This window comes from Biomphalaria glabrata, chromosome 17, assembly GCF_947242115.1.
Source record: "Biomphalaria glabrata chromosome 17, xgBioGlab47.1, whole genome shotgun sequence".
In the NCBI taxonomy this organism is placed as follows: domain Eukaryota; kingdom Metazoa; phylum Mollusca; class Gastropoda; family Planorbidae; genus Biomphalaria; species Biomphalaria glabrata.
In genome coordinates, this window is record NC_074727.1 from 9,745,683 (window position 1) to 9,765,425 (window position 19,743).

At 35.8% G+C, this 19,743-nt stretch overlaps 1 protein-coding gene across 2 annotated transcripts; it reads left to right on the top strand.

Annotated features, from left to right (window-relative positions):
* Positions 1-8,509: 8,509 nt before the first annotated feature.
* LOC106073647 (neuropeptide Y receptor type 5-like) lies at positions 8,510-18,410 on the top strand. 2 transcript variants are annotated; one of them, XM_013234258.2, is made up of 4 exons: positions 8,510-8,745; positions 12,907-13,244; positions 13,787-13,913; positions 16,952-18,410. In XM_013234258.2, exons 2-4 carry the CDS (start codon positions 12,923-12,925, stop codon positions 17,784-17,786), a joined length of 1,284 nt encoding a protein of 427 aa, XP_013089712.2. In that variant the 5' UTR covers positions 8,510-8,745; positions 12,907-12,922; the 3' UTR covers positions 17,787-18,410. The 2 variants fall into 2 exon arrangements, with proteins under 2 accessions (XP_013089712.2, XP_055872238.1); XM_056016263.1 differs by lacking the exon at positions 8,510-8,745 and adding an exon at positions 11,108-11,603.
* The last annotated feature ends 1,333 nt before the right edge of the window (positions 18,411-19,743 follow it).

Below are 19,743 nucleotides of genomic sequence, written 5' to 3' on the forward strand. Positions count from 1 at the left end.
CCGTACTGCATTTTCGCCACACTTCTATGGATATCTTCTATAAGTTTATTTAAAGGTTACACTTAGATGAAGCTAATTATAATACATTTTCTGATTAACCAAACATTTTTCAATACATATGGAAGGGATAATTTTAACTAAGAATCGCCTTTCACTAAGTAGTGAACGAGAGTACCACATTTGATATTTCTGTTTTGATTAAAGGACAATATGTGTAATTTCTTCAAAATTTTATAAAGAAGATATACAATGAAAAAATTGGGTTTTATTCAAAAAGTACAAGTTTAAACATTTTATTATTGTGTTTTAAATAGATAAATAATATATAAATTGTTTGTTAATATTTTTATAATATGTAATGCTAAAATACAATTTATATAAGTTATGATAATTTTTCTACATACTTTAAATAACAATTTTTTTGGACGAAAAATGCTAAATTTTGCTATTTTACTACAAAAATAATCTACCGAAAGGTCATCGTCAAAGGCTGATAACTGTTGGAAAAAGATGTCATCTATTTTTAATTTATATAAAAATTACTAGTTTTTTCAATTTTAAATGTCAACTACATCACACATTTTCTTTTCTTTCACTAAACTGTTTTAAATCAAATCTAATGTTTTAATTGTGCTGCATTTTAGCATTTTGAAGAAATATTGAAGTAATATTTTGTAAAATAGTATAGAAAAAAGATTGTAGATTTATCTTTTAAAAAGAAAATTTAATTTAAAGTATGTTTATATAACCTCAATTGGCAATATTGTCATCGTCCATGTGGTATGTACGTTGAATGTTGGATTTTAGAGTCAAACGTACATGGTTCAAAGTCTATATGGTGCAAATTTAAAACTAGACATTTTTTTATTTTTTATTTTTCTATGTAAAAAATGAGAATCTGTACTACGAAAACCTAAAAAAATATTATCATTTTATATGAATATATTTATTCTTAGCTGTAAATGAAGACAAAGGCAGGCATATTACTTCAAGATGTTCATCTAGCGTTCTTTGTAATTTTATTACTTCTGTATCTTAAAGGATGATTTTAACAGCTAGTCTTATCTAGCAATATGATAAAACCTGTTCTTTTAAAAATAAAGATTAACATTTAAACGGCATTATACAACAAATATTACTGCATTCTCGATTGATTTTAATTAGATCCACTGGTTTCTAATCAAATAGTTACAGGTTAATTTCATTTTGATTCTGTAACTTTTCGTTCATATGACCCGCGACACGAGTGTCGGAAATTAAAACGGCTCCCTAGTCGAATTAGGTAGGGCATCATTGTTCAAGAACATTGACTTAAATGGACTTGTACAGAAAGGCACGGTTTCACGTGCGATAACATCACATACCATACATGTGATAAATATTCTAAACTGACATTTTGTGTAAATGCGAATCGCAATCACCGAGAATGGCTAAATGTGCCGCGTGATTTAAAAAAAAATAATTTCATACATTCACTTGATTTACATGATTTAGCCCTTTAGAGCCCAAGTGAAGCTTGGAGCCGCATCAGTACGTCGCCATAATATACTGCTCACTGGCAATGTCTCTCGGGTCCATGTCCACCTTGCTTTCTTTTCTTGTATTTATGTTGCTCTCTTCCATGTTTACTTTGGTCTCACAGCCTTTATTTTCTTATGTGGGTTCCAGTTCAGAGCATGCCTTGCAACATTTTCCCTTATCCTCCAACATGATCTGCCCAATACAGTTTCATTTGCATCATTTGATTTCCTGCTCTATTGGTGTTTGTTGGGCTGTTTCGAACAGATTGTAGTTTGACAATTGTTTTGGTCATTTAGCACCCATTATATGTTGTAAGCTTGTAAATTGGTAAATGCCTGAAGCTTGTCTGCATTGCTATTTGGAACTCTTCATATCTCTGCCCCACAAATCATGTGAGCGTGGGTGGTTTCTCACGTCGCTTACGCGTTGCGCCGCCACTGCACACGCGAAATGTTTCTTCAAGTCACAGATTTCTGCGGATTTTATTCAAAATGTGTATGTGTGATATGCTCACAAAATGTCAGGGTGGACGCTTGTACTATTTGATAGGGCGAGGTTGCATTTAAAAAAAATGTCCACCTGTCTTGTTCGTAAGCTGATTGCATCTATGTTTCTCTCTTCTATGTAAGTGCAATCAAGATGGCGCGTAAGCTGGTCTTTAAACGTTTTCATGAGTCACCATTGTTACGCTTATCAACTTTCAGCTTGCTCATGGTCGTTCCCTAATGCAGGATATATTAATTGCCAAGCGTAACTGTCGAACTATAAGCATCTTTCTACGCCACTGATTAGAAATACCGTACTGCATTTTCGCCACACTTCTATGGATATCTTCTATAAGTTTATTTAAAGGTTACACTTAGATGAAGCTAATTATAATACATTTTCTGATTAACCAAACATTTTTCAATACATATGGAAGGGATAATTTTAACTAAGAATCGCCTTTCACTAAGTAGTGAACGAGAGTACCACATTTGATATTTCTGTTTTGATTAAAGGACAATATGTGTAATTTCTTCAAAATTTTATAAAGAAGATATACAATGAAAAAATTGGGTTTTATTCAAAAAGTACAAGTTTAAACATTTTATTATTGTGTTTTAAATAGATAAATAATATATAAATTGTTTGTTAATATTTTTATAATATGTAATGCTAAAATACAATTTATATAAGTTATGATAATTTTTCTACATACTTTAAATAACAATTTTTTTGGACGAAAAATGCTAAATTTTGCTATTTTACTACAAAAATAATCTACCGAAAGGTCATCGTCAAAGGCTGATAACTGTTGGAAAAAGATGTCATCTATTTTTAATTTATATAAAAATTACTAGTTTTTTCAATTTTAAATGTCAACTACATCACACATTTTCTTTTCTTTCACTAAACTGTTTTAAATCAAATCTAATGTTTTAATTGTGCTGCATTTTAGCATTTTGAAGAAATATTGAAGTAATATTTTGTAAAATAGTATAGAAAAAAGATTGTAGATTTATCTTTTAAAAAGAAAATTTAATTTAAAGTATGTTTATATAACCTCAATTGGCAATATTGTCATCGTCCATGTGGTATGTACGTTGAATGTTGGATTTTAGAGTCAAACGTACATGGTTCAAAGTCTATATGGTGCAAATTTAAAACTAGACATTTTTTTATTTTTTATTTTTCTATGTAAAAAATGAGAATCTGTACTACGAAAACCTAAAAAAATATTATCATTTTATATGAATATATTTATTCTTAGCTGTAAATGAAGACAAAGGCAGGCATATTACTTCAAGATGTTCATCTAGCGTTCTTTGTAATTTTATTACTTCTGTATCTTAAAGGATGATTTTAACAGCTAGTCTTATCTAGCAATATGATAAAACCTGTTCTTTTAAAAATAAAGATTAACATTTAAACGGCATTATACAACAAATATTACTGCATTCTCGATTGATTTTAATTAGATCCACTGGTTTCTAATCAAATAGTTACAGGTTAATTTCATTTTGATTCTGTAACTTTTCGTTCATATGACCCGCGACACGAGTGTCGGAAATTAAAACGGCTCCCTAGTCGAATTAGGTAGGGCATCATTGTTCAAGAACATTGACTTAAATGGACTTGTACAGAAAGGCACGGTTTCACGTGCGATAACATCACATACCATACATGTGATAAATATTCTAAACTGACATTTTGTGTAAATGCGAATCGCAATCACCGAGAATGGCTAAATGTGCCGCGTGATTTAAAAAAAAATAATTTCATACATTCACTTGATTTACATGATTTAGCCCTTTAGAGCCCAAGTGAAGCTTGGAGCCGCATCAGTACGTCGCCATAATATACTGCTCACTGGCAATGTCTCTCGGGTCCATGTCCACCTTGCTTTCTTTTCTTGTATTTATGTTGCTCTCTTCCATGTTTACTTTGGTCTCACAGCCTTTATTTTCTTATGTGGGTTCCAGTTCAGAGCATGCCTTGCAACATTTTCCCTTATCCTCCAACATGATCTGCCCAATACAGTTTCATTTGCATCATTTGATTTCCTGCTCTATTGGTGTTTGTTGGGCTGTTTCGAACAGATTGTAGTTTGACAATTGTTTTGGTCATTTAGCACCCATTATATGTTGTAAGCTTGTAAATTGGTAAATGCCTGAAGCTTGTCTGCATTGCTATTTGGAACTCTTCATATCTCTGCCCCACAAATCATGTGAGCGTGGGTGGTTTCTCACGTCGCTTACGCGTTGCGCCGCCACTGCACACGCGAAATGTTTCTTCAAGTCACAGATTTCTGCGGATTTTATTCAAAATGTGTATGTGTGATATGCTCACAAAATGTCAGGGTGGACGCTTGTACTATTTGATAGGGCGAGGTTGCATTTAAAAAAAATGTCCACCTGTCTTGTTCGTAAGCTGATTGCATCTATGTTTCTCTCTTCTATGTAAGTGCAATCAAGATGGCGCGTAAGCTGGTCTTTAAACGTTTTCATGAGTCACCATTGTTACGCTTATCAACTTTCAGCTTGCTCATGGTCGTTCCCTAATGCAGGATATATTAATTGCCAAGCGTAACTGTCGAACTATAAGCATCTTTCTACGCCACTGATTAGAAATACCGTACTGCATTTTCGCCACACTTCTATGGATATCTTCTATAAGTTTATTTAAAGGTTACACTTAGATGAAGCTAATTATAATACATTTTCTGATTAACCAAACATTTTTCAATACATATGGAAGGGATAATTTTAACTAAGAATCGCCTTTCACTAAGTAGTGAACGAGAGTACCACATTTGATATTTCTGTTTTGATTAAAGGACAAAATGTGTAATTTCTTCAAAATTTTATAAAGAAGATATACAATGAAAAAATTGGGTTTTATTCAAAAAGTACAAGTTTAAACATTTTATTATTGTGTTTTAAATAGATAAATAATATATAAATTGTTTGTTAATATTTTTATAATATGTAATGCTAAAATACAATTTATATAAGTTATGATAATTTTTCTACATACTTTAAATAACAATTTTTTTGGACGAAAAATGCTAAATTTTGCTATTTTACTACAAAAATAATCTACCGAAAGGTCATCGTCAAAGGCTGATAACTGTTGGAAAAAGATGTCATCTATTTTTAATTTATATAAAAAATTACTAGTTTTTTTCAATTTTAAATGTCAACTACATCACACATTTTCTTTTCTTTCACTAAACTGTTTTAAATCAAATCTAATGTTTTAATATTTGCACACTATAGCATTTTGAAGAAATATTGAAGTAATATTTTATTAAAATAGTATAGAAAAAAGATTGTAGATTTATCTTTTAAAAAGAAAATTTAATTTAAGGTATGTTTATATAACTTCAATTGGCATTTTTTTCATCGTCCATGTTGTATGTACGTTGAATGTTGGATTTTAGAGCCAAACGTACATGGTTCAAAGTCTACATGGCTCAAATTTAAAACTATACATTTTTTTATTTTTTATTTTTCTATGTAAAAAATGAGAATCTGTACTACGAAAACCTAAAAAAATATTATCATTTTATATGAATATATATATTCTTAGCTGTAAATGAAGACAAAGGCAAATGCAATACTCTAAGATGTTCATCTAGTTTTTTATTTTGTAATTTTATTACTTCTGTATCTTGAAGGATTATTATTATAGCTTTTATATAGGATGATTCAGGAGGGGGTAGCTATTCTACAGACATCTGATAGATTTAAAGTAACATATACACATAGTGATAATACTGGGAGGGTGGTCATAGTCAAGGTAGTAGAACACAAACAAGCATACACCTTTATTAATATATACGCTCCGACTCAGAGTAGGGAGAGACCACACGTTTTTGAAACTCTGAGCGAAGCAGTACATAGCAGACACATAGGGGAAAAATAATATTGGGTTGAGACTTTAACTACATAGAAACACATTTAGACAAGCAATACACAAACACACAATTAAAAGAATGCTCGAGTCTATAGGAGGAATTAACCAAGGAGAGTGTCACTTGATCCAAATCTGGCCTATAATGAAAAAGTCACTAAAGCAGCAAATTAAAATCCTGGCTGCAACCAAAAGTGAAAAAAAGACGCCAAGAAGAGGAAAGACTAAAAGAATTATTACAAGTTTCAAAAGACGAAATAGAAAAGGCTCAAATAAAGGAACAATTGGAATCAATAAATATATGGCTCCTTTTGTCTCGAAAGACAATGGATGCGCCCAAGTGAATCACTGGTTTTGGCTTAATCTTGAGACGGGGCAGAATCTGGTGTGGCTAATCAAGCCAATTCTAGAACGGCAGACTTTGCCACAATTCGTACATTTGTATGCCTCTGATTTAGGGCTAGCAGACAGGGCAGCTTTCTTTTTTTCCCTCTTGATTAAAGCCGCTTCAATTCTTTTGTTCTCAGCAAGGGTTGTCCCAGCACACACAGTCTGTCTCCATGCACTCCGGTCTTTGGCTATGTTTTCCCACATACTTTCACTGATGCCTGAGGCTCTCATGTCTCGCTTGCAGACATCTCTATATGTTAGTCTTGGGCGGCCCTTGGGTCTGACTCCTTCCACAAGCTCAGCATATAAGATATCTTTCGGGATTCTACCATCTGGCATGCGGGTGACATGTCCGAGCCAGCGTAATCTCCTTTGTGTCAGGAGAGCATACATGCTGTTCATATTGGCCAGTCTCAAAACTTCCTGATTGGAGACATGGTCCCTCCAAGAGATGCCCATTATGCGTCTCAGGCAGCGCAAGTGGAAACTATTCAATCTGTGCTCTTGGTACATGTATGTTGACCAGCTTTCACTGCCATAAAGGAGAGTGCTCACAACACAGGCGTTGTAGACTAGGATTTTGGTCGCTGTGGTCAATTTACCATTTTCCCAGACGCGCTTGGAGAGTTTTGCCAATGCTGTGGTAGCTTTTCCTATCCTTTTTGTCAGCTCGATGGCAATCAATAAATATGTACAAATATAAAGGGGCCGAGATACGGTGTAAAAAAACTAAAATAGCGGAAGAGCCTAGGAAAAAGAAAATTTAATTCAAAGTATGTTTATATAACCTCAATTTGCATTATTTTTATCGTCCATGTGGTATGTACGTTGAATGTTGGATTTTAGAGCCAAACGTACAGCGTTCAAAGTCTCATTGGCGCTTATTTTAAACTAAACACTTTTTATTGTTTTATTTTTTTCTCTGTAAAAAATGAGAATCTCTACTACGAAAACCTAAAAAAAAATATAATTTTGTCTGAATATATATAGGGCCTTTCGTAGCTGTAAATGAAGCAAAAGGCAGGCTTAATACTTCAAGATGTTCATCTAGCTTTCTTTGTAATTTTATTACTTCTGTATTTTGTAGGATAATTTTAACAGCTAGTTTTGTCTAACAATATGATAAAACCAGTTATTTAGTAAAATACAACAAATATTACTGTATTCTTGATTTTAACAGCGAATAAAAAAATGTTAAACTAAGCCTAGAGATCGGTTGATCGATGGGAATATTTACCAAAAAGAAACAAGAAATTTACAGCTACCACCGACTCAATTTTGTTGTATAATGCCGTTTATATGTTGATCATTTTTTAAAGATCTGGTTTGGTCATAATGTTAGACATGACTAGCTCAAAATCGGCCCCCGAAGTTGCCCACCCATGCAGGTAAAAAGGCAGGCTACAGTGTTGCTCATTTTTATAGTAGAGAAATGCATCCATTTTCTGACGCGTGGAAAAACAAAATTCGAATATCCTTTTAATTAATGAAGTACTGGATCCAAGGGCTTCTAATCAAATACTTTCAGATCAATTTCATTTAGTTTCTGTACCTTTTCATTCATGTGGCTCGCGTGTCGGAAATTAAATTGGCCCGAAGGCCGAATTAGGTTGGGCATCACTGTTAGAAGACATTGCTTAGCGCCCAGAAGTCTAGTGAAATATTGTGATAAGAGATTGCTTTGCTAATATCATCCATCTTCATCATCATCTTTCCTTTGCGTTCCTCATGAAGCATAAGGCCTCAGCAAAAACACGCCACTCTCCACGGTCAATTGCTAGTTCTTTAAGGCTTCTCAGCTCTTTCCTGTCCTATCGACTTCCTCCAGTACACCGCGTCGCCATGTTCTTTTTGCTCTTCCTCTAGATCTTGTTCCCTGTTGGTTCCACTAAAAGGCCTGTCTAGCTCTGTTGTTGGTATCTTTTCTAAGGGTGTGACCAATCCATCTCCTATTCCTATCTAAGATCTGCACCTCTATATTCTTCTGTTCACTCCCGTTTGCCGTACCAGTGTATTTTTAAGATATTTCTTAGACATCTGTCGTTAGCTACTATTGTTCAAGTAAAAAAGAATCTTAAAAAACTTTGCTTAGCGCATTCGTTTTCTGTTTTATTTTCTTCGTGGGTGTTGCTTAGTGCCTATTCCCCTCTATACACAGAAGGTTGTGCCACTGCCTATGACAGAAAGTAGGGCTGGATCAAGTCTGTGGTAGCTTAATTTAAGTGTAGCACTTGAAATGTTGACGACAATACTGAACAAGGTTGTTATCTCAACTACAGGATGGCTAGGTTGACGGAATGAAAACAACACACCATATCCGTGTATCCAAAATAAAACTTTCATTAATTTAAAACTTGGTGAAAACGTTCCTAGTCACACACACACGGCTTCAGCGTCTTGTAGGAGTTAATATTTTCACTGGCGTTTCTTTAAAAGGTAAGATAAATTAATGGATTTGTAAATATGCCTAATCATAATGAATAAACTTCATACATTTAAATGCATTACATGTATTTAAAGTAGGCAAACAAAGTAACCCGTTTTAAAATAATGTGTATTAATGATGTAATTATAATATTATATTAGATTTAAAAAATGATAGTCTACTATATAGTTCTAAGTTACCACTGACTCACTCACTCAAGAGATCTCTTAAACTGTCGTACTGATCAGAATGGAAGCTAGTGCTTAGGCGCTTGCTAATAACCATATTGACATATTCTCTACCTGATCACCGCTAATAGCGAAAAAAAACGCAAGCTTTCTATCAAATCTTTGTATTTTATTTTCGGTATTTCCCCAAGAGAGATAAGAGAGAGAGAGAGAGACAGACAGACAGACAGAGAGAGCAAGTAATGGTACTTTGTAACACTGGCAAAAAAATAATAAAACTACATCCTAATAGGATTAAAAAGATAAATCTAGATCTATTGTCATTTCGCTACATTCAAAAGCAGTGAGATAAACGATTACTGTTTGTAAAACCAAATTGATATTTCTTTTTATTTAGAGAACAAAATTCCAAAATAGATATAGAATTGGGAAAGTGAGTGTGGCATTCAATTTGGGGCCTTCTGGAATTTCTTTTTTTTTTCACTAGGCCTGAAACTGATGGTACGAAGCATGAAGAAATGTATTTGGTGTCTTATACCATACATTGCTTGCATTAAAATTAAAGGTTTACAAAAAAAAAAACAAGAAGTAATCCTAACCAAAAAAGTGGGAGGGGGGCGAATAAGTGAAAGTGCTACTAGAATTAACGGGCCCAAAATATGAGTGCGTACATGTGTCGAGGGCGCAAGGTGAAGCGAGTCTTTCAAAATCAAGTCAAAAGTAAATGTCAGAGAAATTACGATGCGCTGGTTAAAAGAGAAACAAAATGCGGGTTCCAGAGAATGAACCAGAGCGAGAGAGAAAAGGAGACAGAGAGAGATGGCTGTAAATTGTCATTGTAACAGATACACTGATTCACGGGCTAACAAAAAGTAAGTTGGATTGATCTTTAAAATGTGGCCCGTTTATTACAATTCAAAGCAAATAAAAGAAGGAGGTGTAATGATATAAGTCTCATAATTAAATTTAGGAATATCAATGCGAAATGTAGGTCTTAAAAAGTGTTTATCATTGCATATATAAGGAAATACTATTACTTTATATTCTAACTCATCTTGCATACAATTTTTTCCCATTTTGTTTATAAAACTTAATTTAAAACTATAATATTGTTAAAACAAAAAAAAGTACATTCAACATCATTGACCCCCCCCCCCCCCCCCCCGCACAGTAAATGTCCAAATAGTTAATAACACTAGAGAACCTTAATGTAGTAGTTTCTCAGGGTCGATTAACAATGAAATAGAAGTTTGCCTACTTTCAACTAATTAACAAATGAAGTGTGGGAGACAGAGATTAATTAATACCTCTATAATATGAAAAGGGTGTATGAGGTAGTCTTGGATGTGTAGCACTTTTAGTGGTCAGGCAGTCGTATCCTATTGGCTCACTTTTAGTACGACAACACTCACTTGTGGCTTTAATTTCAACATACACAGTAGTCACACCCCGTAAACGGCTTTGACTAACTAGTCAAACCAGGTGTCCACGACATACAGTAAACACTGTGATTTTGTCAAACCTAGCCTGTGAAGTCTGGACTTGGCGGCCTATGTGCGAAATGTAAACGGACAGAACGGCAATCCCCAGGACAGTCCATTGTCATCCATTGTTATCCATTGCACTCACTCACGTCCTGGAACGTCTTGACCCAATTTTGATACCGGAAAAGGATGGGCTCAAGGGTTGACGTGTTGCGCGAATTCTCTTTAATTTAATAAAAATCTCAGCGCAAGTCACTTAGTGGTCATCATCTTATTACGTTGGACGAACTAGATCTATACATAATATAAAGAATAGAATCTCAATCATCTCATTGCCCCATTGTTATGGAGAGAGAGAGAGAGAGAGTGAAACTGAATGGCTATGTTATTGTAGTGAGTGAGTTTTTTTTTTTAAATAAATTATTTACTAAATTCTAGTACATTTACTTTATCTCATAGCAGCTTCCTTTTGTCTCTATTATAATAATAATAAAAGTTCTATTTATTTTTGTCCACAAAAGAAGTTATTCAAGTTATTTCATGTTTTACCAGTTGTAATATAATAAGCCTACAGTGGTTTAGTTGTCAACCAGTTGTTCGGTGCTACAAGTCAACGACCGTCAACAGCACCCCTACAGGCTAAATAAATAACTAAAATACAGATAGACTAAAAGTAAACTAAATAAAAATTTTCTTTAAAAAAAATAAACTTATTGGGAATAATAATAATAATGCTTACCTTTGAGTCTGTAAATTAATGAAGATAACAGTATTTTACGTGGCTTCGCAGCCCCAGCTGCGACCTACATATTTTGCCATACGCGGCGCTATCATAACCATTGTCAGTCGGCAATGCAAACAAGCAAACACGTATTCTTACCCCGAGACAGATACTCTCCAATAGACGGAAGTTATTTTGTGACACTATTATCCAGGAAGGCCTTCCCATTGAAATCTTGAAATGCAGTTAAGTATATCTTGTAAATGTTCAAAAATAGAGAGTTTTCATTTGCAGTTTCTTTCCTGGTTCTTAGGGATTTTATTTTTAAACCAGTAAATATTTTAAAGGGAATAGATAGAATAAGATAGAAGATAATTATATGTGTCAGTCAGTTGTTTGATGTGCTTTGTTTCAATACTTTCTCTTAGACTTTGTTAAGTCATTTACATTGTACCATTATATCTGAAGTCTTCTTCGTGAGTATTTATTCTACAACTTAATTTCTGAGATTAAATCAAATTATCCAATGTTCTATGTTAAAACTGTATTCTGGGAATTACATCCATGAACACTCGAGTAGCGCTAGAGAGAGTAAGTGACTGTTTGATTTGCGTCTAGAGAGTTACTACCACGTAATTATTACACAATACCAGCAGGGGCGGACTGGGCGTCAACATCGGCCTAGGCGTTTCTAGGTCTACATGTCCTCAAAATCATTGTGTTAAATTTGATAATGTATTCTAACTGTACACATGCTCTATATCTCTATAAGAAATAAAGGCCTTATGAGCCCTTATGATCGCTAAATGTGTAGGATGAAGCCTACTAGTAGTACTGTCTACGGATGTAGGATGAAGCCTACTAGTAGTACTGTCTACGGATGTAGGATGAAGCCTACTAGTAGTACTGTCTATGGATGTTGGCTGTTACATCATATCTGAAAATGTGTTAATAGAGTAGATTCGGAAAAAGATTTTTTTAACACAACGCTCAGGGGCTCATGTTTATAAAAGAATATTATAAAATATGTCATAGTGATATCCATGCGCCCTATCGTTGGCCCTACCGGCCAAAGGGGAATTGGTCGAATGCCCATATAGCCAAGTCCACCCCTGAACACCAGCGTAACAAAAAGTAACAACTTCTTAAACCACAACAAACACACAACTATGAGGAGAATCGATCTTTTTTAGTATTTGTCCAGTACGATTACTATAGCCTATTTTAAAGTCAGTGCTTTAAGCCTATGCATTTACCTATACAGTAGAGGTGTATCTGGCGATATTAACATCCAAGGCTGGGAAGCACTAGCTCTCGATCGCTCCTCGTGGCGTGAAGCTGTGAGCCTCAGAGTCTCTGGATTTGAAGCAAGAACAGTGGCCTGGGTGAAAGAGCGCCGAACCAACAAAAAGCTGAGAGAACACGCAGGGCTATCTGCAGCTGACCAAACATATCCATGCCACGTATGCGGCCGGCTTTTTAAAACGAGAATTGGACTTAACAGTTATCTTCGAGTCCATAGGATATGAAAAATATATATATACAGGGTTATTTTGTGACGGTACGCACCGGTACGGATATCAGGCACTTTTTGAAAAAAAATATTACTTTTCTTGTATTTTAACGTATATTATTAATTTCTAGTAGTTAAAAGTTAGGCAATCAACTACTGAGTACCGGCACCTATTTTTTTTTTACAAAAAAAAAAAAGGACTGTATATAAATATATATGACTTCCAAACTAGTAAGCATGTATTAATACATTTTTATTTTTTACAGCCAAATTTAAAATACGATGTTTATGTCTTTCGACTTTGTTTACGTCAATACCGACAGTCTCGCTCCGATGACCACTGTCCTGCCACCTAACCATACGTTCATCAGTTCAGACATCTTGGACGAAGACAGAAGGATTTATCTGGATTCGCTTCAGGGCGATACCAACATCAGAAACATCCCGACTTTTATTTTTCTGGTCGCCATGGCAATGGTTGGCCTGTTCGGGAATTCCCTCATCCTCTTGATCTATTCTGGGAGAAAAAAGAAGACTTCGACAATAGTTTTTATACAGTCAATAGCAGTCGTCGATCTGATCACCAATGTTATCGTGATACCTTGTAAGTAGATGCAATTAATCATGGTAGAAGTAATATTTGATGACAACTTTGAAAGACGTAAACAGTGTTACTAAAATGTGTACAAGTAGGCCTACTTTGATGCATTTGTTTTTAAAGGGTGATTGATATAAATCTACAGCTACTAAACTTATATATAGCAAGCGTTTTTTGTATACGGTGTACAAATTAAAGGGAATGCTGATAATCTATGGTTTTACATAATTACATGATATACCTCATGTACATTGTAGCAATGCTTGTAAGCCCTTATAAATGTAGCTTTGATTTAGTTGGCAACATTGAAGTTAAATATTTGCGTCCTTGACATTGTTTAGTTTATCGTGAAAATCTCTACAACAACCCTTTTTTTTTTTTTGATTACATGACAATTAGATCCTATAATTTATGTGTAAGCAAATAATATAATTCTCTGAAAGAATCGAAACCTACAGACCCTGGAAAGCAATGGCCTGCATATTTAGTTAAGTGTATATAGGCCTACGGCTATAATTTATTTCATGCTTTGAATTTTCTTTTTTCAGTGACCATCTATGTTTTATTTCATACTTGGGACTTCAATAACCATGGCCTATGTAAGAGTTTCTTGTTTATCAACTTAGCAGCGGCGTCAACGTCAGCCATTCTTTTGTTAGCTGTAGCAACAGTCAGGTACTTTCGATTAATTTTTTTTTGTTCGGCCCCTAAAGTGAATAAGTCGTTTACTAGTTTTATGAGGTCTCTCCCTCTGTCTGTCACGTTTGGATATCAAAACTTAAAGAGCTATTGAAAATCTGATTTTACCCTGATTGTTAGCTTGCTAAATTTATGTGTAACGGCTACTGTTTTTGCTTTCTGAACGCGAACACTTGAGTTTTATAAAGTAATAGCCCCTTGAGTTATCTCTTAGTCTCTTTTACCTTTGGGTCACTACACATGATCTGTCAACTGTCTTTCTCCATTCCTCTCTATCTTTTGGTTGCCTCTTTCCATGACAGGCCCCGTCCATTCTTTTTGTGTTGTCTTCTCGTCGATTTCTCTGTCTGCCTCTCTTTCTTTTCCCTGGTACTGTTCTCTGCAGGAAGGTCTCTGACAGCCCCTGGTATGGCCATACAGTTTAAGATAGATTTTTTGACAGTGGTCAGCATATCAATCGCCATTGTGATCCTGTTTCGAATTTCCTCATGAGCGGTGGGGTCTTTGTAGTTGATACATAGGATCCTTCTATAACATCTTGGTTCCATGGCTAGGATCCTTCTCTCTATAACATCTTGGTTCCATGGCTAGGATCATCCTCTCTATAACATCTTGGTTCCATGGCTAGGATCCTCCACTCTATAACACAGTGTTTCTCAAACTGTGTGCCGCGGCACACTAGTGTGCCGCCGAAGATTTGCAGGTGTGCAGCGTGAGTTTTCAGAACGCCACACGTGCAGCGTTACACAGGTCTGCCTACTAGTAAATTTTTATTTTACGTTGCGATGACATCCCCACTTGCAACGACCAGTAATAGTAGCCTTAGCAGACGCACAGCAGTTCTTAAATTGGTAACGATAATAATAAGCGATATGTTTCATGTAAATTTTTTAGGTGTATGCTAATAATAACAAATTATTACTAAGCGTTATTCATTGTTATCCATTGAGAAATACGTTAGTAAGAATGAAACTGCGAAAGTGTTCAATGAAAAGCAAGGAACCAAACTAAGGTAGAAAGAAGATACCATCGGATATGGTTTCATATCTTCTGGACCTGAAGATGCTCCATTGCCATTCTGTCTGATCTGCAATGCAACTCTATCGAATGAGGCGCTTGTTGAAGAGATAGTTAGAAACAAAACATCCAGCTGTAAAAGCGCAACCGAAGGAATACTTTGAAAAAATCAGGGCACAACAAAATAAACAAGCTAAGAAACTTACGAACTACCTAAAGCTGCCAGAAAAGGGATTGATTGCAAGTTATAAGGTTGCTCAGCTATTAGCAAAACTCAAGAAAGCAAACACAGAGGCTGAATCAGTCATTGCACCAGCTTTAGCAATAGTTGCTGAAAAATCCATGGACCCGATGCCGCCGAAAAAGTTAAAAAAGTTCCTTTGTCAAAGGATACTATCTCGCGCAGACTTATCGTCAGATTTACAAGATCAAATCTGCGAACACTTCAACGTGACTGATGATGAAGTGTCTCTGCTGTTGTCTATTAAAGTTGATGAATCCACTGACGTTAGCGGCAAAGCCCAGCAGCTAGCTTTTATTCGGTTCATAAAGGATGAAAAATGTGTCAACGAATTCTTTTTTTTGCAAAGACCTACCAACTACGACCAAAGGCGAAGATATTTTCAAAGTGGTGAACGAAAACATTTTGCTATTCAAATTACAGTGGAGAAAGTGTGTCAGCGTTTGCACCTATGGCTGTCCTTCCATGCAGGGAAATAGAAAGGGATTCGTCACTCTTGTGCGTCAAGAAAATCCAAATGTATTAGTTGTTCTCTGCATGATCCACAGAAAAGCTCTTGCCTTCAAATCTTTGCTGAAAGATTTGATGTCTGTTCTGGATCAAGTTATTGAAGTTGTAAACTTCATCAAATCTCGACCGCTTGCATCCCGACTTTTCTCAGAGCTTTGTGAAGCAATGGATTCAGACTACAAATGTCTCCTGTATCACACCAACGTTCGTTGGCTCTCCAGGGTAAAAGTGTTAAAGGTGTCGTCCAACTCAAGGCTGAGCTGATTTCATTCTTGGAGGCTGAAAAAAAAAGACTTTGGATTTTCTATTCTTGACGAGATCTGGTGGGTTAAAGTGACATTTCTCTCTGATTTATTTGACAAATTAAATTCATTGAATTTAAGTATTAAAGGACCATTGAAAACCATCATCACTGCATCCTCAAAATTGAAGTCATTTGGTGAAAAATTGTCTTTGTGGCAAAGTAAGATTTCGAAAGGAGTCTTCAACTACTTTCCTACTTACAATGAATGTGCTTCAAATAAAGAAATCCTCCCCCCCCCCCGAAATTATGGCCACTTTGACACACCTGCAGTCAGCAGTTTGAAATAATAAGTATGGATGGGTCAGCTCTCCATTTGGAAACAATGAAGCTACAAATCTTACAAAAAGAAGAAGAAGAGCAGCTCATTGATTTAAAAAATGATGCAGTTCTAAAGTCAAATTTTTGGGGAAAACAGACTGTTGCTCTTCGTGGTGTGCCGCGAAATTTTTGTAGTTTTTTTACTGTGCCGGCAGACAAAAAAGTTTGAGAAACACTGCTATAACATCTCGGTTCCATGGCTAGGATCCTCCTCTCTATAACATCTCGGTTCCATGGCTAGGATCTTCCTCTCTATAACATTTCGGTCCCATGGCTAGGATCCTCCTTTCTATAACATCTTGGTTCCATGGCTAGGGTCCTCCTCTCTATAACATCTCGGTTCCATGGCTAGGATCCTCCTCTCTATAACATCTCGGTTCCATGGCTAGGATCTTCCTCTCTATAACATTTCGGTCCAATGTCGCCTTGATTAAGGAACGCATCAGTCTGAATTTAATGCTGAGAACTATGGAAACGGTTTATTCATCCAAATACCCCTTTTTTTAATAGTGGCATTCAATAATAGGAAAGGGAAATAGGAACTTTGTGTTCTTAATAACATTTATATAGGCTATAAGTTTAGCTTTTTGTTAAAATGTTATAATTTATTCTTTTTATTTACAGATACAGAAAAGTGTGCATACCATTAGGGTGGCAGGTAACTGCTAACCATGCAAGAATCATCAGCGTCGTCATTGCTGTGTTCTCCTGCCTGACCAGCATCCCCTATACAGTGGTTCACGGCATTCAGCTCGTGGAAACTGGACGCCCGGAAGTCCGCGGAAAGGAGTGCCGTGTGGACCAGAATTACGTCAACACAATCTGGCCGTTAGTGGTCAGCCTCGTCTCGCTGGTCATTTTCTTGTCCTGTTGCATACCTCTCACCTACATGTACGTCCGGGTGGGAATCACAGCGTGGCGTCACATCTACGCCTTGGACGTCTCACAAGCAGACGACGCCAAAATGCCGCAAAACACTTCCGACGACACAATGGACACTAAAGACAGCGCTTCTGACGTGCAAACCAAAACGGATTGTATTGAACTGGAGTTGAAAGATAAGCCAAACGAAGGAGTAAAGAAAGACGTCACTTCGTCTCAGCAGACGATCTGCGTTCCGCCGGCAAGAGGAAACTTAGAAGCGATTGGCAGAAAAATAGCCAATCACACGACACGAATGTTAATTACTATTAGTGTGGTATACATCATCACTAACTTGACAACTTTAATTCTCGTATTTATTAGGTCACTGAAGCCGGAGCAAATGCTGAACATAGGAACAGTTGCCGATTCAATGTACCGACTTTTCTTACAAATTTTCATGCTGAACTGTGCCATCAATCCTTTTATCTATTGCATGTGTGATCGAAAGTTTAGGAAAGAAGCCACCGCGTTCCTAAGGAAAGTTTTCTGCCCACAATGCCAGCTAAAACGTAATTGCGGTGTGAATAGAAAATAATATTTATAATTTATTTTCTGATCTTTAATTACTCTTATGCACAGTTGCTAGACTGCAATATGATGGAGGACATGTCCTGTTAGGTAGGCATGGACCAAACGTGTGAAAATGGCAGGGTTTAACTTCACGCTTTTACTCTGCAAACGAATTCATACCTTCATATAGTCTAGTTCAACATACAAACCCCACTTTTAACTTATTGAAAGATTACAAGTTTTTTGACAACCTCCTTCATTGGCGGGTTCTCGATTATTCATGACTATTACTCACTCGCCCATGCGGATGATAAAAAGAAAATTCCGGAAAATGTGATTTTTTCCCCTTTTTCCATTTCTGGGCATATAGCTGACGTTGAAACACTGTTTTCGCAGATATATACAGTGGACAAAAGAGAGACTGTCCAGTCACGTCCAGTGAAAGGTATTTGTCCACACAAAGTACAATCTATGGAAATGTTTTAAGAGTTTCAATCGTATTTAGGAACTAATAAAGAACTTAGGTCTATGTCTAAATAGTCACTTTGTACCAAGTATCGTCAATATGATAACTTTAATAAAGTGTTTTTTACAGTCCACGATTAACTGACATGGTTCAGCAAATAAATTGCAATCGTAGTTTTTTAAAGTTTTTCTTCGTTTTGTTCTTTTTGTTTTTGTCGCATGTGTGAGCAGCTGTCTGGTAAGCTATAGGCTTGTGCTGATAGATCCATTCTGAGGATAAAGTTGTATTTGTGAGCTTCTTATGAAGACACGATCTTTTCCTTTATGCAGGCAAAATAGCTCAAGTCTTATTGACAGAAAACAGACCCAGGCCAAAGTGTTATTTTCACTAAGACACGATCTTTTCCTTCATGCAGGCCAAATAGCTCAAGTCTTATTGACAATTAGAAAACAGACCCAGGCCAAAGTGTTATTTTCACTATGCTAACTCAAAGAAGTAAAAAAAAAAGGCCTACAGCTATCAACATAACCTCACTATAAATGTAGTGCAAACTACTTTCGACTTACCCACACATAGGATCATCTTCTTTCAATCTACATCAGGAGTGGCCTTAGATAATTAGAGCCCTATGCGAAGTGAATTTGGTGGGTGGCCCAAAATGAAATAGAAAAATAAAACATTAACTGGAAAAAAATTAAATTATGTAATTTATTTTCAGCCTAGTGTATTCCATTGGGCACAAGCTTCGCAATTTCTTCTGTAAAAATATTTTTTTGAGCTCTTTGCAAGACCCCCACCAATCGGAGGCCCTAGGTCTAGTTTGCCTATTCCTAAGGCCGGCCCTATCTACCAAATCGTTAATATCGACTCGGTCTACAAATCTTTATTACACTTCCTCCTATTAGCTCGCAAACTCGTAGTGGTTGGGTGGACCGGTATTTCGAAAACGGCTCTAACGATTTTCTTAAAAATTTGACAGTTTATGTAGATTTTTTGGAAAAAAGTAACTACGTTATAAGCCACTGCCTAATTGGCCACTCAGTGAAAACTCTGGTTTGACCTTTATAATGTGTATAATCACCTTAAAGTTAAATTTGACGCATGTACGTCTTGTTATTATGAACACTGCTTTAATGGGAATTCCCGCACTCGACTCGAATGTTTCTTGGTATTCAATAAAGAATGGAATAAACAAATAGGCATACACGGACTTTTTTTCACACAGTCTTGCGTAGAAATCTTTGGCTGGAAGGTGAATAGCAGAAGAATGTGTGAAGCTGACCTGAAATATTGAAGCGTTACAAGAAATCGAATAATAAGAAGTGTTCGACCACCACCTGCTTCATAAAGGAGATCAAAGAGATTTGTACAAGAACTTTTGTTCTATATACACTTCGAATCTAAAGTGAGACCAAACAGAATTAACAGATCTTTTATTTTCCTAACGTTAGCAAGTCTTACAGAATACAGATACAAGGCATAGATCTATACTGTTTGAAATGATCAACGCGCCCAC